The 26,864-nt window shown below is 46.1% G+C and overlaps 1 protein-coding gene across 1 annotated transcript in view; it reads left to right on the top strand.

Moving 5' to 3' along the window:
• Positions 1–350: 350 nt before the first annotated feature.
• fhad1 (forkhead-associated (FHA) phosphopeptide binding domain 1) overlaps positions 351–26,864 on the top strand; it is a 125,542-nt gene continuing 99,028 nt past the window's right edge. The window contains exons 1-12 of the mRNA XM_078559254.1: positions 351–490; positions 2,021–2,131; positions 2,900–3,106; positions 6,624–6,897; positions 11,636–11,724; positions 12,061–12,294; positions 15,186–15,309; positions 16,213–16,343; positions 16,783–16,860; positions 18,906–19,010; positions 21,280–21,387; positions 23,508–23,594. Of these exons, the coding sequence (XP_078415380.1) occupies positions 2,021–2,131; positions 2,900–3,106; positions 6,624–6,897; positions 11,636–11,724; positions 12,061–12,294; positions 15,186–15,309; positions 16,213–16,343; positions 16,783–16,860; positions 18,906–19,010; positions 21,280–21,387; positions 23,508–23,594 (1,548 nt within the window). The 5' untranslated portion in view covers positions 351–490. The remainder of the gene's footprint in view (positions 491–2,020; positions 2,132–2,899; positions 3,107–6,623; positions 6,898–11,635; positions 11,725–12,060; positions 12,295–15,185; positions 15,310–16,212; positions 16,344–16,782; positions 16,861–18,905; positions 19,011–21,279; positions 21,388–23,507; positions 23,595–26,864) is intronic.

Genomic DNA, 26,864 nt, shown 5'->3' with positions numbered 1-26,864 from the left:
CACTTTACTTTCATTGTTTTTATCTCCTTTTCACCTCCGCTTCTCTCTATTTAGTTCTCTCCCCCCTTCTTTCTCCTCTATCTAGTTTTCTCCCTAGTTTCCTATTCAATTCACTTCATCTCTCCCTCACTCTACCCCCTCCCCTTTTCCATCCTTTTGTACTTCCCTCCTCACCAGTTCCCCTGCTAAATCCCTCCTTTCTCCCTCTTTCACCGCCCCCCCCCCTGCACCTCTTCCTTTCTGCTTCTCACACTCTCTCCTTCTCATACCCTCCCATTCTCCCTTTCGCTCTTTATCCTTCCCTCTCTCCACCTCCCTCCCTCCCTCCCTCTCTCTCTGTGTGGGGGTGGAGCTGTTGTTTCCATGGAGCGGGCTGAACGCGGCTTCAACACAGACAGAGAGACGGAGAGAGACCCGGGGGAACCGGCCGCCGGTCACTGAGAACCGGGCAAACGGTGCGGGAGCCCGGCGAGCGGGTCCCGTAACCCATGTGAGGTCGGCTGAGTGCGTGTGTTGGGCTGTAATAGCGTGTGTTAAATTGTAATAATGTGTGTTAGACTGTAATAGCTTGTGTTAGACTGTAATAGCGTGTGTGTGTTGGGCTGTAATAGTGCCAGGGTGTTGTACTGTAATAGTGCCAGTGTGTTGTACTGTAATAGCGTGTGTGTGTTGGGCTGTAATAGTGTGTGTTAGACTAATAGTGCGAGTGTATGCGTTAGACAGTAATAGTGTGTGTTAGACAGTAATAGTGTGTGTTAGACAGTAATAGCATGTGTGTGTTGGGCTGTAATAGTGCGAGTGTGTTGGGCTGTAATAGTGCAAGTGTGTTAGACTGTAATAGTTTGTGTTAGACTGTAATAGTTTGTGTGTTGGACTGTAATAGTGTGTGTGTTGGACTGTAATAGTGTGTGTGTTGGACTGTAATAGTGCATGTTAGACTGTAATAGCATGTGTGTGTTAGACTGTAATAGTGCGAGTGTGTGTTAGACTGTAATAGTGTGTGTGTTGGACTGTAATAGTGCGTGTTAGACTGTAATAGTGTGTGTGTTGGACTGTAATAGTGCATGTTAGACTGTAGTAGCGTGTCTGTGTTGGACTGTAATAGTGCGAATGTGTTGGACTGTAATAGTGTGTTGGACTGTAACAGTGCGAGTGTGTTAGACGGTAATGGAGTGTGGGTGGGGCGAGTGTGAGCACGCAGACTGGGTGTGAGTGAAGTGAGGGAAGGGGTTGGGGCTGCCATTCTGTAATATTACAGGTTGGATACTTTGTGTGGAGGTTTGGGGACTGGCAGCAAAGATAATTTCTCAGCAATCTCTGTGCAGAGTTGATTCTCTCTTCAATGGATTAAATAATGAATCCAATTATTGGGAGGAGGGGGATGAGCAGCAATGTCCCAGGCTCCAGTCTGATTACTGATCCTGACCAGGGTGTCAATAGGGCAACATGCTGGCCCCAGCATGTCTGGGTTGGAGACGGCGGGGGTGGGGGGGGTGGTGGGCATTGAATCAGCCCTTCAGATCAAATCTTCTGATTTTCCAGTGACCCTTGTGGGCAGGATTGGGCTTGTCTGCGATGCCTTCCACAGTTGGATATCCTGAGCATTGCTGTCTGGACTCAGACATGAAGAATAGGCCGAGCTCACAGAAGTGACTCTGTCGCTGTCTCTCCCAGCACCAGGCGGGTGAAATGCAGAGAGAAGCCTGTTGTAATTTTAATTGTCATACAAAAAGCAAATGCAAACACGAAACAATTCTGTTTTTATTTGTTTGCAGTATGTTGGTGGTTTTGATAAAGTGACATTTATTGCCGCCTCTAAAAGCTTTGAGAAGATGTCAGGCCTCTATGATAAACTGTTATTTTAAACAATAATTACCATGTGCTTGGCCTATTCAAAGGGCTTTTAAGAACCCAGTTTTTTCTGGTATCAAGGCCATAATTGCCAGGCTGGCTCTGCCCTACCAAATCCTGCTGCCAGCTTTGGCATAGAACGGTTAAAGTGTTTCTGCTTTATTCCCAGATGTTAGGCAGTGGCATGAAGGGTTATCTAAAAAGCTCCAATGGGACCTACGCACTTAAAGCAAAGACAACGACCGTCGGGCGACTTGAGGAGTCTGACCTGTGTTTGCAGGTGAGGAACAGTGGGCACTGACTCAATGTGTGACAGCCCTGAGGGGCGAGCAGCTGGGTGGTGTGGGGTTCCACACCTGGCACCCTTTTTAAAACCCAGAGAGTGAAGTGGGGCAGGCAGCACCAAGCGGTGTAAAGTGACCTACGTCTCAGACGGCTCCTGGGATGGGAAATGAGGTGATGAGGCTTCATGGCGTGTACCTCAAAAAAAAATTGGCCAAACGCGGGAATTTTAGGCCTCCCACTGTTTAATCCTCCTGCTATTTGACCTTAAGCAGAATAGGGCTGGTAAGAAATTTGAAGGGGCTGGAGAAGTGTTTTTCTGATGTGTTGGGGTTGAGAATAAGGTGCTTGAGACCTCATTGTTCCACCTCTTTCACCGTACACGGCTTGACGGTGACTGAGATTGATCCATTCTAGAGCTTCTTTTCGCCATCTCAATGAGCAAGGTTATGGATTGGTTGCCCTTGTACACGGAGAGTTGTGGCCACATTGACCCTGGCCCACACCTTCCTCCTGCAATGGCGCTGGTTCCAGCCACAACCCACACCCGCTGCCCTCCACTCCACTCTCTGGCAAAGTACCAAGCTTGTTTCTCTGTCTGTACTGAGTGAGCTATTCTTAGCCAGGACAGCCATGATCATATTGAATGGTTGAGCCGGCTCGAAGGGCTAAATGGCCCACTCCTGCTCCTATTTCTTGTTGTTTATGGCGAGAAAGACACTGCATAAATGCACTTACACTTTACCATTGAACCTTTCTCTCTCAGAATGGAGGGATCGAAGATCACCACGCTCTGATCAAGTTGAGCGACTCTGAGAACTGTTTTGTCCTCCAGGACCTGAACTCCTCCAACGGGACTTTTGTTAACGACTGTCGTATCCAGAATGCAGCGGTGCGACTGGCACCAGGAGACGTGCTGCGTTTTGGGGTTGGGGGTGATACTTACGAGCTGGTGGTGGAGACTGTTCCTTCGGTGAGTGAGGGGTCCAGAAAGAGGGCTCTGTGTTTAGAGAATGGCAGCAGAGAATGTTCTGTGTGAGGGAATGAATCACGTCGGGGTTCCAGCCATGGTTCAGTGGGTGGCGCTTTCGCCTCTGAGTCAGGAGGTTGTGGGTTCAAATACCACGTCAAAGGCCAAGCTAAGTCACCCGTGCAGCACTGAGGGAGTTGCTTTCAGATGAGGCGCCAACCGGAGGTTCCGTCTTAGGCGGACGTAAGAGATCCTATGGCACTATTTCGAAGACCAGTGGGGGAGTTTTCTTGATGTCCTGGCCAATGTTTATCCATCAACAAAGGTCACTTCATCACATTGTTGTTTGTGGGACCTGGCTGTGTGCAAAATAGCCACAGTGTATCCGACATTATAACAGTGATCGCACTACAAAAAGGTACTTCGCTGGCTGCAAAGCATTTTGGGACAGCCTGAGATGGTGAAAAGTGCTCTATAAATGCAACTTTTTCTTTCTTTTCGGGTTAGTGTTCCTCTCCAAAGTGATTATTCTTCATGTGTGAACCATGCCAGTATCATAAGATATCTGATTGTGCAAAGTGGGAGGGAGGGCACGGAGACAAAATCACAGCCCTGTATTTAACCCGCCTGTACATGCCCACTTTCCAGCCTGGGTCACCGGAGAGTGATCAGGATCGGCCACCCTGACTCATTTTCCCCCGTCCTCACAAACATTGCAAGTTTCAAAAGGCATTTGGTACTCAAAAGGGTTAATCTGCTCCGTTTCATTTCAGTGATGTGTGCCAGTGGCGAAACACTTACTTTGGGGGTTTTATTATATTGGGGTTCACTCCTGTTGCGACTAGTTTATTCTAAAGGACATTCGTCCTTTATCTGAATCAGATTTCACGTTAGCGAGTGGAGAAGCTGAGCTTGCTTGGGCCTTCCCCTGCCCAACCAGGAATGCTGAGGCAATGGTGCTTCCCAAAACACTACCCCAGCTGAGACCAGCTAACCTCACGCACAACGATGTTTGAATATTGTATGGCTATGATTGTTCCTGGCAGTCTTCACAGGCAAGGTCATATTAACAGACAGGTATGCAGGACCTGGATGAGAACCAAAGGTTTGCAGCCAAAGTCTAAATTACCACTCCTTTTGATGCTGCACCATCAAACCTTTTGTCATTGAATCTCTCCCGCCCACCAGCCAATCACAGGCCTTCCCCCTTTGTTATTCCTCCCACCCTCCCCTCTTTCACCTGCTCAAAAACGATTACATTTCTAACTTTCCCCAGTTCTGATGAAATGTCATGAACTCGATGGGCCGAGTGGCTTCCTTCTGCGCCGTAATGATTTTGTGGCTCCATGACCTGAAACATTGACCCTGTTTCTCTCTGATAGATGCTGCCAGAGCTGCTGAGTATTGCTGGCATTTTCTGTTTTTATTTTAAATTACCTAAATGAATTTATTTTTTAAAAAAAGGTATTTTGATAAAATTATCAATTTTCTCTTTCACTTCCCCCACCCCACCTCTCCCCCGTTTTCTTGCATTAGCCGCACTTGTCAGGCCCAGCAGTTTTTTTGGTGGGTCCTTGAGTTTGATCCCAGGCTGTTATTGGTGCTTCCCTAGGACTAGCGACCAGTGAGAATATCCTGCTAGAGGTACCCCTTTTCTCACCTTGTGGAAGAGTCCAATGTCTTCTCTGAGTCACGCCCTGGGATTGGCACGTAACAGATGATGTGATCTGCCATTTTATGACACCACTTGTATTGTACACCCACACACATTACTAACAGCTGGGGCGTTCTGTTGTACAGTAAGACTGCAAACAAGCTGGAGGAGTCTTTTTTTTAAAGTCTGGAAAGGCGACCACCAATAGTAAATAAAACAAAGTGCTGGAAATACTCAGCACATCTGGCAGCATCTGTGGGCAGAGAAACAGAGTTAACACTTAGAGTTGAATATGACTCATTTTCAGAACTCAGCCAAAGGAGACTACCAAGATTGACAAATTTGGGAGAGAAGACAAGGTAGATCCGGACGGATCATTATTAACCTAAGCTTTTAAAAACAGGCCAGGAAGATCTTGGTTTCAATCTCTGTTGTGCGCTGTTAGTGAGTCTCAGCTAAGACAGTGGGTGTATTGCTGCAATTGGCCTCAGCACCTTTGAGCTGAGGAGCTGAACATTGCCCTAAGTTTCCTGCTCCTAATTAGCAGTGGCTTCTATTGAACAATGCTGTGATGCCCCCGATGGTTGAATAGCCTGCAGACAATCTCCATCCCGGTTGCATGCATGAAGAATAATGAGTCAGGTGAGATACCAGGAGGGCTGCTGGTGGCCGTGAAACCGTATCCCATCGAGAGTGAACAACGGTAAAAGAGAGAGTGGAATTTACCACAAACCAAGCCATTCAAATAGTAGATTGTAGCAAAGGCTAACTACACAGAGAGATGGTGAACTTACAATATAATTACAATAGTTAGACAAGGAAAGCTATTCGACCTGTCTTAGTTTATCATAGAACCATGGAACTTTACAGCACAGAAGTAAGCCATTCAGACCATCATTTCTATGCTGCCACTTTGCTAGAGAAATCTCAAACTAAGTCTGCTGTCCCATTCTCTCCCCACAGTCCCTATATCTTGTTCTCCTTCAAGTTTTGTCCATTTTTTTTCTATTAAAAAAATGCAAAGCTATCTCCCTCAACCACTCCTGTGGAAAAGCATTCCGTTCTCCCATTCCCCTCCGCATCACAAAATTCTTCTAATCTATCCTCCTTTCTCTCACTCAGAGAAATTTTTAAATTGATGATCCCTCACCACCGACCCCCAGCAGGGGGAAATATTCTTTCCCTAACCATTCATACCATTTAAAAACCTCAATTAAATTTTCCCTTGGCCTTCTCAGCTCCAGTAGAAATAGCCCCAGATTATTAAGTCTCTCCTCATAACAGTTGTCTCCCATCTCTATTATTATGTCCAACTATACACAATATTCTTAATAAGGCCACCGGGAATTGCTAGCTTTGTGAGGAACTAGAAGGTGCATCTCAGCTGGAAACTGAATCCAAGTCTGGTGCATCCCCGGGCACGGTGTTCCTCAGTGTTAAGTCCCTAAAATGGAGTTGGGAATTGTGAGATCCTTGTGAGATCTCCGCTCTGTCCCCCTCCTTCCAAAGTGTGAAGAGCCCAGAGGTTAACCAAGTCCTCCCTAATGACACAGATGATTAACTCAAGGTTCAGAACGCTCTTCTCTGCCCCTCCTGCAACACAAGAATGTTTCCTTTGTGATTCAGTGACCACAGTTGGACACAGTGTTCTAGGTGTGTTCTGTCTAGGACACTCCACTCTGATTTACACCCTAATGTTGGGTGTCCACAGTTTGTTGTTTTAATAGGTTTGCTAATTATTGCTCAACCTTAGTTGGACATGTTGAAGCAAGTGTTACATGTTGCTAAAAATACCAACATTGCCTATATATGTCAGTAAATGTTTGCCAGTCTGAAAGTTGCTTCCTTTTTCTCCCCTCCCCTCAGGTGTTCTGTCCTCCAGTCAGTCAGCGGTCAGTGTGGCCTGGGCACCTTCGGCTAATCGAGGACTCAAAGCCCTACTCTTGCCCTGTTGCAGCCTCCCAGCTTCCTGCACTGTCCACTCAGAGCTCCACAAGTGCGCCGAACGGATGGATTCAAGGAGGCAGTGCAGCAGTTCCCCACCCACCCCTGAGAAAGCGGGCAGCGAGTGCGGGCAGCAGGCGGGTGACTGGCAGCTACCCCACTGACATCAGCAGCAGCCCACCCGCTGTCAGACGAGGTATAAGTATTAATTGAAAATGGGCATTGCAACTGATACAATCACAACCTGTCATCACCACCTGGGGGCAAAGTTTACATGGGCACTGTCCCCTGGCTGCCATGTACCCGAGGGCTTAGTGCTAGGCCCATTTTTGACCTTGGTATCCCTAGATGCTAAAAATATCCAAAAAATGTCCCAAAACCAGGGCTTAAGAGGCAGCAGATGTTGCACTTGTTGCAGGGCAAGCTCTCTGGAGAGGCAGTTCAGCAACTGTAAAACCAGTCTCTATGCTGTTCCAGAAAAAACTAACCCTTCCCCCACTGTTGTATGATGTGCCTGCGTGCCATTGTAATGTAAAGGCGTTCGACAGAGCAAGGGTTAATGTGGGACTGGAGAACAGCACTACCCATGGTATGATGTATAGAGTCACATGGTAATAGACAGAGAGAACAGTCTAGAAAGAACACTCTGGAAGCAGCCTGCATGGAGAAACAGCACCATGCATAACAGTAGCCTGGGATCTGTAAATAGTTAAAGATTAACAATAAGCGGGTTCATGTTTAAATATGCAACTCTGCAAGGCCTTCTCATCAATGAGCCACAGCAGCCGACACCATGATACAACATGGTTGGCAGCAGTGGGAGGTCCTAAAAGATATCAAATCAGCGGTGAGGCAGCATTTTAAACAATGAACGCAGAACAGTATCCTAAGGTGTGAAAAACTAAAAGCAGCTGAAGCCCAACTAGAGAGAAGTGCACCTGAGAAGAAAACTTGAAGAAATAATTGAAGAAGCTTTGCTGCAGGCTTAGAAGTTGAGAAATCGGCCAGAGTGAGCGAAAGCCCATTGCAAGACCCCACGTGGCGCCGAACAAAAATAAAAAGTGCTTAGATCACAAGGTGGGTGAGCAACACTACAAAACTTGCAAGACCGTGAGTGACGCTGTGTTAGGTCACAAGATGGGTGAGCAAAACTACAAAAATTGCAAAACCCTGAGTAACGCAGAGTCAAAGAACCTGGTCAGTTTACGAGATGGTGAGCAAAATTACGAAAAAGAAGCTGTACTCAGATTATCGAATAGATGGCAGTCTCAGGGCTCAGCAGAGCGCAGCAGTGGTGGCCCTGGCGCACTGAAGTTTTTTTTAAAAAATTGGCTGGCAGAGTCGAGCGAGAAACCTGCAGGGCACCGTTTTCTTTTTAAAAAAAAAAAGGGAAAAAGCCTGCAGAGTCTAAGAGAAATGGAGCTGCTTTCAGTCGGAATAAAAAGAACAAAAAAAAAGAATTGCTGCTGCTCTCCAGAGTTGAAAACAAACAGCATTGGGTACAAGAAAAGCAAACAAAATCTGCAGAGTTGACAGCTCATGGCTTTCAAAAAAAAAAGCACAGTAAATCTAGGATCTGTAAATAGTTAAAGACTAACAATAAACAGTTCATGTTTAAATGTACAAATCTCAAGATTTCATCACTGAGACATCTAAAGAATTTAAATTGCAACACCCGCCCCTCTCCCATACTCTCCAAAAGGCCAACAAAGTCACCTTTTACAAATGCAAAACACTGCAAGAGGCTGGAACTCAAATAACACAGAAGATGGTGGAAATACACAGCAGTCCTGGCAGCTTCTGTGGAGACAGAAAACAGAGTTAACAGTTCATGTCTGCGACCTTTCATCAGGATCTTTTAACTTGGAGGCTGTGTGAATAGATCTTTTTCGGTTTGTGCCATTGTCCTGAATGACACCAGAAAGCGTGGCAAAAATTGAGAGCTATGAGCCCAGGTTTGCACTGAGTGCGGTACCAGGCAGGAAAAACCTGTTTTACCCACCGGCCGCAAGGGCAGCTTTTCACACCGTATTGTCCCAAACCTGCCGCATTAATTATGTATTCCAGGGATACACGCCGTTTCGGCAGGCTCCGATTCACCTGCCACACTGTCACCTCACCGCTTCGTCACACCAGACACTGCATTTAAAGTACAGCCGCTCTCTGTTTCCAGCCCAGGGCTGCAGCAAGTAAGACAGGGCCATGATAGGCAAGAAAACTGCAGCCCTCGAGCACCTTTTGGATGCCGTGGAGGCCCACTGTGATGCCCTCTATCCATCCTGCAGCCAGAGCGGAGGTAGCAACATTACCACTCTGGCTTGGTAGGCGATGGCTGTCATTTTCAGTACCAATGCTGCACAGAAGAGGTTGGCCATCCAATGCAGATAGAGGGTGAATGATCTCAGCCGTGCCACCAGGGGGTGGCAACCATCTCGCCACTCTAAACTCACACTCAGCCCATCACACATTCACTGGCATCTCACTCACTGCCAGCTCAAGGGACATCACCACCCATTCTCACACACACACCCTCACATCTCCATCTGGCCTCATCCATCTCCTCTGGAGGCTGCCTCCTCAGCCCTCACTATCTTGAGGCCACTTGCACAGATCAACATGTGACTGGGATACCCTCCTTCCTCAGTACAGCCCTTGTCCTGCAGCCTCTTTCTTTGCCCGAGGCCACTTCTCCCCCTTCCCCAAGCAAGCCCCAGCCCTGAAGCCATTGAGAAGCCACCCACATGTGGCTGATCTGGTAGGTAGAGACCTGCCCATGAGCCCCCGCTAAAAGTGATGTGGTGCTGTCGGTGAAGCCTGGCACTGATGACTGCGAGTGCTGCCCGAAGCAAGGTAGGCAAACAAACCTTGAAGTCCGGAGTGAAGTGCAGCCCACCAGGTGCACGTCGCTTATGTGCTGTTGTGAAACACGTTGGTGTGTTTTCCTGCCGACGTGGGCGGATGATCCAGCAAGGGGCAGGGGTGGGGGCGGGGGGGCGCGGCGGGTGTGAGGGGGGTAATGAGCCCGGTGGGCTGGCCTTATAATGATATGCAGATGTATTACAATGAGGTCCCCGACATCAAATGGTGGGAAACGCAACCCGCCATCTGTGGGCTGAGCAGATGATCGCAAACTGGTTTCACGCCATCGTGAAACCGATTGCGCCATATTCTCTGCACACGCCTGACGCCAGTGGGCATGGAAAATCCTGGTCCTTGTCTTGTAAACAGCTGCATGTGCACAGGAATTCCAAGTGTGTGGCTATTTCACTGTTCTAGCTGGCATTATATATAATTCGACAGCACATGATGCCCAGCGTGTCTTTGAGCTGCTTTTTCTCACACCAGTGTCCACTGAGCATATTGTACAGTTGGTTAGCAGGAACGTGACTCTGCGTTGTACGCTGCAGCTGTTGTATGAGGAATATTTTCCTCAAGCAGCTAATATTCAGCAAAAATAAATTGGATGTCAATATAAGGCACTATTCGAGTAGCTGGGCCTGTATCTTAGTCGTTTCCCTCCCTCAACTCGTCAACACCACCAAAGACCGATCACTCATCTCACTGCTGTCTGTGGGGAGACATTTGTGTAGTGGTTATATTGTTGGACGAGTAACCCAGAGACCCAGGCTAATGCTCTGGGGACATAGGTTCAAATCCCACCATGGCAGCTGGTGAAATTTTAATTCAAGTAATAAATCTGGAATATAAAGCTAGTCTCAGTAATGGTGACCATGAAACTATCTTCAATTGTTGTTAACAACCCATCTGGTTCACTAATGTCCCTCAGCAGAAGGAAATCTGCCTTCCTTACCTGATCTGGCCAACGTGTGACTCCAGACCCACAGCAATGTGGTTGACTCTTGACTGTCCTCTGAAATGGCCTAAGAAGCCACTAAGTTCTAGGGCATTTAGGAATGGGCAACATATGCTGGCCTTGCCAGCAGCACCCACATCGCATGAAAGAATAAAGAAAATGTGTGCTGGATTTGCCCATATAGCAACAGTCTCTGTGCTTGGCGAAAAGAGTTTTGTAAAAGATTTTTGATAGCTTTCGACGGACGTGATTGTGCAAATGCAAATAGGTTATTTTGAAATTCAAAGTATGCACGTATCCTCATCACAACGTTACGGCATGGAAAGAGACATTCAGCCCATCATGCTGGTGCTAGCTCTTCAACTGGAACTACCCCAGTTATTGTGAACTGCACTCTGTTGTTATATAATAGAGCATAATATCCATTTTGTACACTGTAGCATCCCCCACATTCTCACAAGCTGTAATGAAATGAATGGCCATCTGTTCTGATGGTGTTCATTGAAAGAGGCATATTGGCAAAATGGGAAAACGTCTTGTTTTGCTTTAATGTGGACCTGAGCAAGCCCTTGCCCTCAATCTAACATCTTGTCCATCAGAGAGCAGCTCAGAACATGCAGCATTTCTCTCAGTATTTCCCCAGAGTGTCAGTCTTGGTTATATATCAAGTCGTGGAGTAGGGCTTGAATTGCTACCAGTGGGTCAATAGATATTGCATTCTCCCTATTGAACTGAAACCCTCTTCTACCCTGACACTGGCATTCTGCACATCCCTTACACTTTGCACTTCTTGAACGCTGAGGCCTCACTGCTCCTGTGACACTGAGCCCACCCTTGCCTCCCATTCCTCCATTGACAGCCACTCAGGCACAATGCCAATGGAGCTTTTTCCCCTCCACCTGCCCACCTCCCTCTGCATTCATAATCCTTCTCAAAAGACTCCTCTTTAGCTTTGCCCTTGTTTCCTATCACATATTCTCCTCCCTTTCTCCCATGTTCAATGTCCACCCTTTCCGCTTTATTATGAACGATGTGAGATATCTTTGCAAGTGGGGAGCAGTATAAAAGTGCTGTTATTGATGGTGGGGATGCCGATGATGTTTTTACCTCTCGTTACCAGGAGCCTGGACTAACACCCCAGGTCGATCTGTGGGGAATGGGGTTCCTATATCTACTCCTCAGACTCTGGAAATGCTCCTACCTGAGAAGGTGAGATGTGTCTGCCATTCCTGCCCAAACGCTAACACTAACCGTCCAGTCTGTCCATTATAATAATGAGGTCAATGAGTCATTGGTTAATTTTCTTCTCCTTACTGGTTAAGTGTCTAAACCTCTGTTTTTCCCCATTCCAGTTTTTTGTTTTTCTACTGTTACTTTGGGCATGAGTCATGTGAAAGGCCCTATATAAATGCAGGTCTGTCTTTCTTCTTGTTAACTCAGGACTGGTTGACCCTGTAAGTTTATTGTTCGACTTGATCCGGTTGTATCAAGGCGTTCTCATTTATCAGTTGGTTATGTTTGTGCAAACTGTGTTATCATTTGCAGGAACATCAAATCCTCAGAATGGGGGATGAAATCAGCCGCCTAGCTATCTTTGAAAGTGAGTCCAAGCGTAAAGACGCCATCATTATCAGCCTGCGCGATGAAGTCGCTGCCTTGAGACAACAATTAGCCCAGACGAACCCCAGCCAGAATGACCTGGAAATCACTCAGCAATTGGTGACACTCGGCTGCGATATCGATGCTAAACAGGAGCAAATCGAAAAACTGAAAGAAGAGGTACGACACTTGGAATTTTTTGACCGTGCACTTCACTCCTGTGTGGAGCATTTCGAGTGAATCCAGGAGAAACCTGTCCTCGCTGCCCCATGAGCAAAAATTGCCATCGCTTTCCGGACAGCAGGTGTCAGCCGTCATTATCCAGAGCTTGGTTTTGACACCGCATTCATCTAACTGGTTCAAATGCAGGTGTTGAATTCCTGCAGTGACCTCAGTTCGCTCGCTGGGGATCAGGAACAGCACCTGGAAACAACTTAAAGTATTCACATTAAATGCTCATATTGAGGTTGACAAAATCTTGTTGTTTACAGTCCTTGATTTCACTTTTAAAATATCAATAATTCACATTGCCACCTCCAAGTTTGCCAGATATCCCCTTTCCAAATTAAATAGGAGCAGGAGTAGGCCATTCGGCCCCTTGAGTCTGCCCCACTATTCAATAAGATAATAGCTGATCTGATTGGATCCTTAACTCCACTTTCCTGCCTGCCCCCCCACCATAACCCTTGACTCCCTTGTCAATCAAAAATCTGTCTAATTCAGCCTTGAATATATGGCCCATCCTCCACTGCTCACTGGGGAAGAGAATTCCAAGCACTAACGACCCTCTGAGAGAAGAAATTCCTCCTCATATCTGTCTTAAATGGAAGACACCTTTTTAAAATTCTGCCCCCTAGTTCTAGATTCCCCCACGAGAGGAAATATCCTCTCAGCATCCACCCTGTCAAGCCCCCACAGAATCTTATATGTCTCATTTGTCTGAACTCCGTTAAGAATAGGCCCAACCTGCTCAACCTTTCCACATAAGACAAACCCTTCATCCCAGAAATCAATCTAGCGAACCTTCTCTGAACTGTTTCCAATGCAAGTATGTCCCTCCTTAAGTAACATGGCCAAAACTGTACACAGTACTTCAGGTGTGGTCTCACCAATGCCCAATGCAGTTGTAGCAAGACTTCTCTACTTTTATACTCCAATCCCATTTGCAATAGAGGTCAACATTTAATTTGCCTTTCTAATTACTTGCTGTACTTGCTTGCTAACTTTGTGTGATTCATGTACCAGGACACTCAGATCCCTCTGTACAGCAGAGTTCTATAGTCTCTCTCCATTCAAATAATATTCTACTTTCCTATTCTTCCTGACAAAGTGGACAACCTCACATTTTTCCACATTATACTCCATATACATATGTATAATATATATTGTATTATCCAACAGTGGTCATTGGATGGAAATCAGGTGCAGCTCCCCTAGATGATTTACCTTTCCCTAGCCCAGCAATGTTTAGGCTAACTGTATAAACTGCTGCCCAGGCTGAGATCCACACAGACCAGTGAACATACATAGGAACAGTGGATTAGGAGTAGCAGTTGGCCCTTTGAGCCTGCTCCGCCATTCAATAAAATTGTGGCTGACCTGATTTTAACCTCAATTTCACATTCTTGCCTACCCCAATAACCTTTTACTCCTTGCTTGTCAAGAATCTATCTACCTCTGCCTTAAAGATATTCAAGGGCTCTGCCTCAACCACCTTTTGAGGAAAAGAATTCCAAAGTCCCTCGAATCTCTGAGAGAATTTTTTTCCCCTCGTCTCTGCCCTAAATGGGCAACCCCTTATTTTTAAACAGTGACCCCAAGTTCTAGATTTTCCCACAGGAGGAAACATCCTTTCCACATCCACCCTGTCAAGACGCCTCAGGATCTTATGGGCAGAATTTTCCCCCTGTTGGGGGAGGAAGATCAGGAGTGGGCGCGTGGAGGTGCACCTCCGATCAGCGCCCCTGATCAGAGACGCGCCACCGTTTTATGTGGGCGGGCCAATTAAGGCCCGCCCAGTGTGACAATTAAGGCCTGCCCAGCATGACGTCCGCAAGGAGGTGCTATGTGCTCCCTGTGCGGGCGGGGGGGGGGTGATTCCCTGAGCGAAGAATGCGCTCTTTTGCGCATGTGCACCAAAGAGCGCACAGATCTCCCTGTGGCTAAGTGCTGCCTCAGGGAGATCGGCTCCACATTAAAAAATGGTAAAAACAGGAAAATAAAAATTTCCCTGACATGTCCCCTCATGTGACAATTTCACATGAGTTGGGACACGCCCATCATTTTTAGTTGCACTTTTATTCAATTTTTAAAAACCTATATGAAACCTCATCCCGCCAGTGGATGAGGTTTCATGCTTTTTCCAATGCCCGCCAGGGCTCCCGGCCTGCCCACCAACCTTAAGGTTGGACGGGCAGGTCCGCTAATTACGTTAATTACTTTGTCAATGCCCTCAATAGGCCATTGACAGGTCGGCGGGCGCACAGCTGATTCGACTGCACCCCCGCCGACCAGAAAATGGAAATAAGGTGGGGTGATGTCAGGAGTTCCACCCGACATCATCCCGCATCATTTTACGTGTCGGCGAGCGGGCCCTGCCCCCTGCTCATCGACTGGGAAACCCTGGCCATATGTTTAAATCAAGTTGCCTCTTACTCTCCTAAACTCCAGCGGATAAAGCCCCATCTGTCCAACCCTTCCTCATAAGACAACCCACACATTCCAGGTATTAATCTAGTAAACCTTCCCTGAACTGCTTCCAATGCATTAACATCCTTCTTTAAATAAGAAGACAAATACTGTACACAGTACTCCAGGTGTGGTCTCACCAATCTCCTGTACAACTGAAGCATAACCTCCCTACTTTTATATTCAATTCCCCTCGCATTAAACAGTAACACTCTATATTAGCTTTGCTAATTACTTGCTGCACCTGCATATTAGCCCTTTGCGATTGCATCTGGTAACTTCTGGTCTCTCTGATTTGGTTGAATGTTGAATTCAAATTGTGCAGGGTGAGGGCGGGTGCTGACAAAGGATGATGAATAATTACATTGTCTCTTTGGTTAAAGATTACCAAGCTTCAGATGGGCTCCAGTGAGGTAATGCGGCATTCTCTGACTGAGAGAGATCTGGAGATTGTTAAACTGAAAAATGAAATTGGAAAGCTGAAGAAGGACAATAATATTATCACAGGTAGGAGAGCAACATTGTCCATCAGCCAGGAAATGCACTCAATCCGTGGCAGAGGGGTAATGCACTATGTCAGTGCCAGGCGGGTAACCGGCCGAGTCATTGCCAGGTGGGCAACGGGCTGGGTTAGTGCCAGGTGGGCAATGGGCCGGGTCACTGGCAGGTGGGCAACGGGCTGGGTTAGTGCCAGGTGGGCAATGGGCCGGGTCACTGGCAGGCAGGTAATAACTTGCAGCTCAAATTAAACTTTGGTCCAGTTTAATGCCACTGAACTGCTTCCCGCCCATTCCAGCTGTGAGGTGAGCAGGAAGTGCAAAATATGTAGGGCCCGGAGTCCATCCCCTGACAAAAAGTGGCAGTATTGGCTGTGGGGTGATGGGTGTGGGGGGCGGAGGTGGGGGGCATCCTGCTCCCTGATTGGATTAGGGAAGGTGGGGGGGTGTGGTGTTGGGCAAGGCGAGAGCAGAGCAAGGGAGGGCTAAGCTTTCCTTGTGGATCTCCAATCTACTTCACCACTGCCATTGGCCCTGACAGGACACTCACTGCCCCGTCCCCTTCAGGCTGTCAAGTAAAAATTGCAGTCAGGCCCCGATGATATCATCTGGACCCACTATGAACATGTTAAAAAGGACCTGCGGCTTTAGACAGGGGTCCTTGCCACCGACTGAGGTAGAGAGTCTGTCAGCTCCTGGTGGATAAGTTACTTGGGTGTCCTTAACAGCCCATTTGCCTGGTTTCCGCATGGTCACAGTGGGCTGAATAACAGACCAGGTCGGTGTGACAGTTGGATTAGGCAGGTATATCACTAGGCCCCTGACAAAGAGGCATTAGTCAGAGGCGCAGCAGAGCGAGTGAGAAAATCTTGTTCCAAGCAGTCTTCATGGTTGTGTGCTCATCCTTGGACAGGACTGGTGACCAGCTTACAGTGTGAGATCACTGACAAAGACCAAAAACTGCTGCGGGTAAACTCGGAGGGAGAGAAACTGAGGAAAGAAATCCAGGACAAGGATGGTCAGTTGGCAGCCATGTCAGCCAAGGTAGGCACTGGGGCTGGAAGCAAAGGGCGGGGCGGGGGGAGCAAGATTTAAAAAGGTAAAAGTGGATTGAATTAGAGGATCAGCCATGACCTTATTGAATGGTGGAGCCAGCTCGAGGGGCCGAGTGGCCTATACTCCTGCTTCTATTTCTTATGTCTTTACGTGAAGCAAGCGCAAGGCACTGAGGCCAACTCTTACTCCTCAATTGCTTCCCCCACTGTTATCAACGAATTCAACTCAGCCCTGAGATTGAACACGATCCACTTTGTCCTCTGTGGCTCAGCCAGTCGCTGGGTAAATGAGTTTGAACATCAGGAGAACACTTGCATTTTCAGCGTAGGCCTGAATATTTGAAGCTGTCCTCCCCGGAGAATGCTTGAATGCATCCCTTTCAGCCCTTTGGCATTAAGTATCTAATTAAAAATCCTTTCTGATTCAGTTTTCTAGAATGAGAGAAACCAGGGACCACCAGGAAGAACTGGTGAGCAAAGAGAAGGAACTGGTGACCCACAGGCATGTGAGTGAAACCTGGAACATGCGTTGGCGTTTGGTGGGAGTTTTTAGGTTCATTTTGGTCATCCCCTCTTACGAGGAGAGATTGAGGAAACTGGGCCTGTATTCTCTAGAGTTTCAAAGAATGAGAGGTGATCGCACTGAAACTTAAAAAATTCTTACAGGGTGTGACAGGGTAGATATGGATAGGATGTTTCCCCTGGCTGGGGGGAGATCTAGAACCAGGAGACGTGGTCTCAGGATAAAGGATAAGCCATTTAAGACTGAGATGAGGAGGAATTTTTTCACTCTGGGTAGTGAATCTTTGGAGTTCTCTACCCCAGAGGGCTGTGGACGCTCAATCACTGAGCATGTTCAAGACCGAAACTGACAGATTCCTGGATACTAATGACGTCACAGAATATGGAGACAGTGGGAGAAATGGCACGGAGGTAGATGATCAGCCAAGATCTGTTTGGATGGTGGAGCCCATTTCCTATGTTCCCTCCTCACATTTCCTGCCTTCCTGTATTGAAGATGCAGGTTCTTGTTGTAAGTGCTTCTGTGGCTCAGTTGATAGCGCTCCTGCCCCTGAGTCGCAAGGTTCTGTGTTCAAGTCCTCTTCCAGGGCTTGACAAAAAATCTAGACTGCCACTCCAGTGCAGTACTGAGGGAGCACTGCACTGTTGGAAATGCCTTCGTCTGGATGAGACTTTAAACCATCTACCTGCTTGGGTGGCTTGGGGAGGCAGTGGTATTGTGGTATTAACAACGACCTAAGGGAATGCTCTGGGGACTGGGGTTCAAATCCCACCATGGCAGATGGTGAAATTTGAATTTAATAAAAATCTGGAAACCATGAAACCCACCTGGTTCACTAAACCCATCTGGCTTCCTTTAGGGAAGGAAATCTGGCCTACATGTGACTCCAGACCCACAGCAATGTGGTGGACCCTTAAATGCCCTCTGAACCAGGGCAATTACGGAAGGGCAATAAATGCTGGCCTAGCTAGTGATGCTCACATCTCATGAACGAGTGTTACCCCCAATGTCCTGTATATCTACCCCTCAATCAACATCACCAGAACAGATTATCTGATTATCATCACATTGCTGTTTGTGCTGTGTGCAGTTTGCCTGTCGTGCAGTGTTTTCCACATTTTGAAGTTGCAAAGTACTTCATTGGCTGTAAAGCACTTTGAGAGGTCTGATGGTTGTTGCAGGCTCTATATCAATACAAGTCTTTCTTTTCATTAACACACACACATGCCAAATTCTTCTCTGCTATTTTAACATGACCCATAGCCCTTGAACGGTACCAATTATAATTTGTGGTTCTAGCCTCCAGTAATTGAGTTTTATTCCACTGGAGCATTGAATGGGCCCAGCCTAGGTGGCTCTGCTCGCACCTGGGAATCGTGTTATGGTCATGATGTTTTGAGGCAAGAGGAAGAGGGGAACACCAGGAAGAGGGAAGGTGGGGAGTTGGATGAGCTGTAGTGCTTCTAATGGCACATTTGAAAGCAAGGTTGTAGGGGAGCTCAGAATAGGTCAGCATACATTCTGCACCAGGCAAGGATGCACGGTACAAATCAGACTTGGGCTTAAAGGAAATTGTTTCTTTTACAGGGTGGTACATAAGGAAAAGACTCCACCAGTGGCATCTTGGTGTTTAGAGGGTTAGGACTTCAAAAAGGAGCTGAATAAATCGCTGCTTGGGAATGGAATGGTAGGTTGGAGATCAGCTAAAATACTTCATGGGTATAAGTCAGGGGGATGGTGATGGGGAAAATGTTAGCAGTGGATGAGGAGGTAGCAGGCCAGGGTTTAATAGTGGAGATGTGAAAATGGATGAATGTTCTGGAGTATTTCCACTGAACAGTTGCTCAGGAGGTTATCTAGGCGGGGGGCAGTCTAGGGTAGATTGTACATGGTCTACAGGAGGAGTGGGTTCAAAGAGCCAAACAGACTTTTCTCAGACTCTGCTTTCTGACATTCTACGAAATTAAATAAGACGAGAGAATTTAAGTGAAGGAGGGAAGATTAACGCCACTTTTGTGTTTGTGTCAGAATGTGAAACAACTGGAAAGTCGAATGAAGGAGCTGGAGTCCGAGGTCAAGCAGCTCCGCTGTCAACAGGATGACATGAAGAGCAGCGTGTCTAAGGAGAAGCGGGTAGGCACCAAGGACTCTTATTTATTCCATACCTTCTGCGAAAGAAGCTGTCTCATGCTGGGATACAGTTCCATCAGCGTTGTTGCCCTCCAAAACCTTCCACCCAAATGGCCATTCTTCAAGTCTGAGCCAGAGCATTGAGTTTCATCAAGATATTTGACTGTTGAGGTCATTATTGTACATCCTGATTATAGGCAGGCTCGTCCATGCATACACGCGCACACACACACACATACATACACACACACATATATATATATATATGTATACACACACACATATATATACACACACACACACACACACACACACACACACACATATATATATATATACACACACGTGCACGCACACACACACATACACACACACATACACACACACATACATACACATATATACACACCCACACACACACATATATATATATCTACACATACATACACACACACATATATATATATATATGTATATGTATACACACACACATATATATACACACACACACACACATATATATATATACACACACGTGCACGCACACACACATACACACACACATACATACACATATATACACACCCACACACACACATATATATATATATATCTACACATACATACACACACACATATATATATGTATATGTCTACACACACACATATACACACACACACACACACACATATATACACATGCACATATATATATATATATATATCCACACACACACACACACACATATATATTTATACGCACACAGGTATATACACACACACTTATACACACACACACCTGACTGATTTTCTTTCTCCAACGTTTAGCCCTGGATAACTGAGGCCACTTGTAGTTGCTGGTGTGGCTAAAGTCAATCAACTAAGCACTTTATATTCTATGATTAAATTGCCCAGGAATGTCATTTCTGGGCAATTTAATCATAGAATATAAAGTGATTGGAAGAACATGAAGCTCTGAAGCTTGAAGAAATGCATGAATGTGGCCAGTGTAAGTTAAGCACAAGTTGGTTAATTATGGATGATATAATATGCGCCAGATACCCTGATTACAGAGTGAGAGCTGGATATCCAAAACAAAAACAGAATTACCTGGAAAAACTCAGCAGGTCTGGCAGCATCGGCGGAGAAGAAAAGAGTTGACGTTTCGAGTCCTCATGACCCTTCAACAGAACTGAGTAAAATTAGGAGAGGGGTGAAATATAAGCTGGTTTAAGGTGGGGGGGTGGGGGGAGAGAAGTGGGGGTGGGGGGGGTGCTGGTTGTAGGGACAAGCAAGCAGTGATAGGAGCAAATAATCAAAGATGTCACAGACAAAAGAACAAAGAGGTGTTGAAGGTGGAGCTGGATATGTTGTTTCTAATGACCCAAACTTTGGGTTTTCAATGGGAAATAAAGTGATTAAATGCAGATGAAATTGGATCAAGGCTCAGATAATGAGCAAATAATAAATGGAGAGACCCACAACTGTCAGCCCTCAGCGCAGTAATTGTATCAATAATCTAGGCCTAATATTATTGACTTGACCATGTCCATCATAAGAACGTAAGAGAGGTAAAGTTGAATAAAAAGCCACCATGCAGCCCAACAAATCTTCTCCCTGCAGTAACCATTAGACCAAGCCCCTCCAGCATTCGAACTTGTCACCAAAGCTCAGCTCCCCAGAACCCCAACTCTGCCATTGAAACTTATCCAGGATTTGAACACACAATCCAGCTGACACTTCGAGATCAGTACTGAGGGAGTGCTACATTGCCAGCTTTTGGATGCGATGTTTAACTATGTTCCCTGTTACCTGTTATTGTGGTCCAGATGGATATTCATGATCCCATGGCAGTACAGGAAGTTCTCCTGGTGTCCTGATCAGCATACCTTAACCAACAACACCAGAAGCAGATTCATTGGGCAGCTATCTCATCGTTGTTTGTGAATTCTTGTTGTCCGTGAAATGTCTGCTGCATTTACCTACATAACAATGCTGAATGCATTAACTTAATATGTGTGAAGTGTTTGAGACATATCTGATGAGGCCTGTGTAAATGAAACTTTTCTTTTATCCTTTCACAGGACGTGGGCATCGCTGGGTAGGCCAGCATTTTTGTTGCCCATCCCTAATTGCCCTTGAGGAGGTGGTTGTTCAGCTGTCTTCTTGAACTGCTGCAGTCCATGCCTCTTTCTTTATATCCTCTGTTCCTGGCTCTACTTTCCTGGGTTATTTTGCACCAGTTTACTGAATTGCTATTGCTTTGTTTCAGGCCCAAGAACAGCTCCAGGACGAGCTGGAGAGGACCAGGCTACTGCTTCAGGAGATGGGCCGAAGGGAGCGGCTGGTGAGGGTCGATCTGGAGCAGGCCCAAGCCAAGGTTAGAGAGAAAGCTGCCATGTTTACACCGAGACTTGCAAGCTCAGATTCACAACTAAAACACACGGAACTGGACCAATATCTGGGGAAGGCCAGAGTGGGAGTTGCTTCAAGAGCCGCGCTGTAGGATTGGCCAATGGCTGACAGGAGCTGGGTGCAGCCAATGTGCCAACTTGCCTCAGTTGGTGGTTCTTGCTCAGAAGAGGTGCTGTGTCCCAAGGATGTTAGATCAGCCTGCCTTACTGTATCACTGTCATTTTGTGCTCAATACTCTTGTGGCTGACCTTCCAACTCTTCATAAACTTCAAAACTCCGCTGCCTGTATCCTAACTCGCCCCAAGAGCCGTTCGCCTATTACCCTGTGCTCGTTGACCTGCACTGGCTCCCGGTCCAGCAACATTTTCATTTTACAATTCTGACTGTTGTGTTCAGATCCTTCCATGGTCTCACTGCTCCCTATTTCTGTAACTTCCCCCAACCCCTATAACCAATGACGACAACTTGCATTTATACAGTGCCCTTAACACAGGAAAACATGCCAACAATCCTCCAAGATATCTGGACTCCTCCAGTTCCGGCCTCTTGAGCATCCCTGATTTTCATCATTCCACCATTGGTGGCCGTGCCTTCAGCTGCCCAAGCCCTAACTCTGAAGTTCCCTCCCTAACCCTCTCCGCCTCATTACCTCTCGCTCCCGTTTTTAAGATGCTGCCTATAAACCTCCTTGTTTGACCAAGCTCTTGTCCTAATATTTCTTTATGTGGCTTGATGTCAAATTTTGTTTGAGAATGCTCCTATGAGGTTCTGTGGGATGCTTTACCACTTTATGGGTGCTATATAACTACAAGTTGCTTTTATTGCTTTTAGACACATTAGGACTTGAGCGCATAGTCAAGGCTGCAGGGCAATACTGAGGCGGCTTTACATTGTTGATGGTGCCATCTTCAAATGAGATACTAATCTAGGTGTTGTCTGCATCATCCCCATAGGCTCCATGTCAGTGTCGCCCTCGTAGGAAGGTCAAACTGTTTCCTTATCAGCAAATATGCATCTGCACACAGCAAGACTCATAGGAGTGTAGTAGGACCTCGGCAGGTAGCACAATGTCATTGACCTGGGTCAGCTTCTGTTGAGTTGCATGTCACCCTTAAGAATGAAGTTGTGTGTCATTGGCCAGGATGGTTAAACCTAGGACGTGACTAGCCAATGTCACCCAATCAGCCGCGTCATTAGGAAAGTAAGTTTGCGTTTATAATTACACCTCTTAGGATGTCCCAAAGTATTTTACATCCAGTGGGTCATTTATCCTCTTCTGGGGCAGAACATAACTAGAGGCCATCAATATAAGATAGTCGCCGAGAAATCCTATGGGGACTTCAGAGAAACTTCTTCACCCAGACAATGGCAAGAATGTGGAACTCGCTACCACCGGGACTGAATTGAATGGTGTAGATGCATTTAAGGATCAATTAGACAAGTGTATGAGGGAGAAGGGAATAGAGGGTTAGAACAGTAGGTTTAGATGAGAAAGGATGGGAGGAGGCTTGAGTGGAGCAAAAACACAGGCATAGATTAGTTGGGCCGAATGGCCCATTTCTGTGCTGTGTAGAGTGTAATTCCTTTTAAGTTGGTCTATATGGCCACCAGTTCTCACACAGCAATATCCCAGAGTGAGCACAGTTCTTTTGAATAATTTAGTGATGGTTGGGGGAGGAATGTTGGTCAAGACGCCCAGGACAACTCACTGCCCCTCTTCAAATATCATCATGTATCTTTATTGTCCACGTGAGTCACTTTTTACAGGAGACAGGGCCTCAGTTTGATGCTTCACCTGTAGGATGGCTCCTCCAACAATGCAGCACTCCCTCTCTACGCCACAGGAGTGTCAGCATAGATTGAGTGCTCAAGTCCTGGAACGGAACATGAACCTTCTAACTCAAGCCACCAGGCTACCACCTGAACAAAGCTGACACTTGAAGTAGAGCTTTCAGTTGCTTTTTATTTAACCTGTTGAAAAATGTGCATGCATCAGGGTGAGATCTTCTTGGCAATTAAGCTGTAATAATGAATTTAAGTACGTCTCCCAATGTAATCCTAAAACAACCTGTTGTACTTGTGCAGCTGGAGCGATTCCGAAGTCGAATCATGCAGACCACGTACTCTGCTCCAGGAGTGCAATCTCCTAAGGAGGCTCTTTCAGATGAGCAGGTGGGTTTCTGTTCTAGTAGCAATGAGTCCAGTTACTTAGTGCTGTACAAGAGCCAGAGGAAAGATCAGATCCTAGTGTGCATGGGGTCTCTGATCCAGTAATCTGAGATACACATAACTAGCCAATTCATCAGTGGCCACTTAACAGCTTGTTCATACTGGGAAACTGCTTTCACTCACTCTGGTTTCCATTGCGCTGTCTATGCCTTGTTTGTATATGTTTTGGCAGATTCAGCAATGTGAAGCCAGGTGTCCCTGATAGCGAGTGCCAACAGTCCTTAGCCGTTACCTGCAGTAACACTTTGTGTTTTATGCCACTTCATTTGTGAATTCATTTCATAGGGTTCCGCTGGCTAAGGCAGTGAGTAACTGAACCGTGAAGACTTGGAAGGTCCAGGCTTCGATTCCTGCTCTGTTTTGGGGTGCTGATAGGGGTGCTGTAATCGATCTACGGTTAGAAATGGAGAAGGTTCCAGCTCCATTTGTAGCCCTGTCACCTCTGAATCAGAACGCTGTGGGTTCAAGTCTCGCTCCAGAGTAACAATCTAAGCTGACCTACCCAGTGCAATACTGAGGAAGTGCTGCAGTGTCAGAGATGCAGCTTTTGAAATGAGATATTAAGCTGAGGCCTGGCCTGGCTCCTCTGATCCAGTGATGCAACTGGAAGAACAGAGCAGTTCTCCCAGGTGTCTTGGACAATATTTATCCCTCACCCAACATCACTAAAAAACATTATCTGGTGATTATCTCATTGTGCGAGCTTGATGTTTGTAAATTGGCGCCTGTGTTTCCTACACTACATGAGTGCATATCAAAGTATTTCATTGGCTGTAAAGTGCTTTGGGGTGTCCTGAAGTCAGGAAAGGTGCTATGTAAATAAAAGTTTTCTTTTCTGTTCATTGCCCATGAACCCCCTTTGAAAATTCTCATCAGGCTTTGCTGTGTTGCCGGCCAGGGTTCAGAATCTTGTCAGCGCTGATCTTCCAGGCTTGTGCATGATGAGTGGCCATTGAGGTGGGGAAGCACCCCAAAGAGAATCAATATTTTCAGGGGAGGAGGGGTGAAAATTGAAATTTGAAAAAAACCCATGAAATTCAAAGCACTCAAAGAAATTGAAGTAAAAAAACCACCTGGAGCAGGAACTATCACACTAGCTGAATAATCCCCAGACTGCTTTGCTGAGTCAGTTTAAAGAATGTGAGACAGACTTGTTCATTTACCTTTTTTGCCTTTATTTTATTGTTCATTTACTGTACTGACCTGCTGATCTATGCTGCTGGCATACAAGTTTAAACCTTGTTTTCTTCCAGTGATTGTCTGATTAATGATAAGTAAATTGTATTTTTACGTTATACAACTAAAAGATCCTATACTCTGGGAGCGCACTTGAGTCAAAATAAGCATCTTGGAAACCTTATATTGCAATGAGACGGCACAATAAAAGTCACTGCACTTTAAAGTAACTCATTGTATGTGAAGTGTTTTGAAATGTTTGACATAAATAATAAGGCTGTGTATATATATATATATATATATATATTAGTCTTTAGCCCCTCTTGCTTTCATTAGCAGTAAGTGCACCAGCAATTTGGAATCATGGAATGGTTACAGCACAGAAGGAGGCCATTCGGCCCATTGTGTCTGTGCCGGCACTCTGCAAGAGCAACTCTCCGAGTGCTGCTCTGCTGCCTTTTCCCTGTAACTGTGCAAATGTTTCCACTTCAGATAATTATTTTTCGAAAGCCATGATTGAACCAGCCTTCACCTTTCAGACAGTGCGTTCCAGATCCTAACCACTTGCTGCACAAAAAAGATTTTCCTCATGCCGCCGCCGTTTTATCTTTTGCCAATCACCTTAAATCAGTGCCCTCTGGTTCTCAACTCTTCCACCAATGGGAATAGTTTCTCCCTATCTACTCTGTCTAGACCCCTCATGATTTTGAACACCTCCATCAAGCCTCCTCTCAACTTTTTCCTCTCCAAAGAGAACATCCCCAGCTTCTCCAATCTATCTACATGACTGAAGCTCCTCATCCTTGGAACCATTCTCTTTTCTCCACACTCCCTGATGTCTTCACATCCTTCCTAAAGTGCGGTGCCCAGAACTGGACACAATATTGTCGTTGAAGGAAAACCAATGTTTTACACAGATTTATCATAACTTCCTTGCTTTTGAGCTCTATGCCTCTATTTATAAAGCCCCGGATCCCATAAGCTTTTTTTAACCACTCTCTCAACCTGCCCTGCAATCTTCAATGCTTTGTGTACATATAGTTCCAAATTATCGAACATCTGTTCCCAATTGCAGGTGTAGTAGTGTTGGCGTGCTATGTTGTCTTTGCTCCTTTTGTTCCCATCTCCTCTCTTTTCCTTTGCTGTGTTTTCCCCCTCCTGTTTCTTGCCACCATTTTGGACCCTAAGAGCCTGTCCCAAAGGTAGTGTGGTACTCGCCAAAAAAACCGCAGCAGAACAGCTGCAGTTGAAGCCGATAAAGGAGGGTCGGATCCAGTCACAAAACATCACATGCAAAAAAAAAAAAACTAGTAAGAAATGGGGATTGGAAGCATTGAAGATACAGTCCAGATTTATGAAGAAAATATACCTCCGATTTAGAAAATAAATTCTATATTTTGCTTGAATAGTGTCTGCACAAGGGCATTGCATTAGTGTGTGGCATTCTTTATATGATGGCCAAGGGGGAGGGTCTAATAATTGAAGGTGATGAAAGAGCTTGAGTGGGGCAAACCTGTTGTTAACAATAGGCTTTAGATTTAGAAGATGGGTGGAAGTCACTGGAGTGTGTTGGCCCTGACAGATCTCTGATGCAGTCACATTTCCAGCATTTTTGTTTCAGATTTCCAGCATTTTGGTTTTACTTTTGCTTTTGATGTAATTCATTTGAAAGTGGATGAACTCCCTTTGATCCGACTTGATTTAAAAATAAAAATCTCTCTTCACCTTTGCACCCATCTGTTGAAGATTACCAACTAGAGTCCTACTCCCTGACGAAACTTGAACCATCCCCAGGAGGAGGCATTAGAGAGGGTCGAGGCAGGAAGGAGGGGTTTAGTGCCTTCCAGTATTCTGCACTGTTTCAGTGGAAACCGCTGTTCTGTCCCTTCTTTCGCTGTGCTAATGTTGAACACTCAACGTGTGATAGGGGTGTTAACACAGGTACTTTTCCAATCGTTCAGTGGTGCTGTAAATTCCCACCACCATATCCTGTGCACCACTGGTGTTGGAACCCGCATTTTAAATTCAGCACAAGAG

The sequence above is a fragment of the Cetorhinus maximus genome, chromosome 15 (assembly GCF_964194155.1).
Source record: "Cetorhinus maximus chromosome 15, sCetMax3.hap1.1, whole genome shotgun sequence".
NCBI classification, from domain to species: domain Eukaryota; kingdom Metazoa; phylum Chordata; class Chondrichthyes; order Lamniformes; family Cetorhinidae; genus Cetorhinus; species Cetorhinus maximus.
This window is presented reverse-complemented; position numbering and strand designations above follow the sequence as displayed.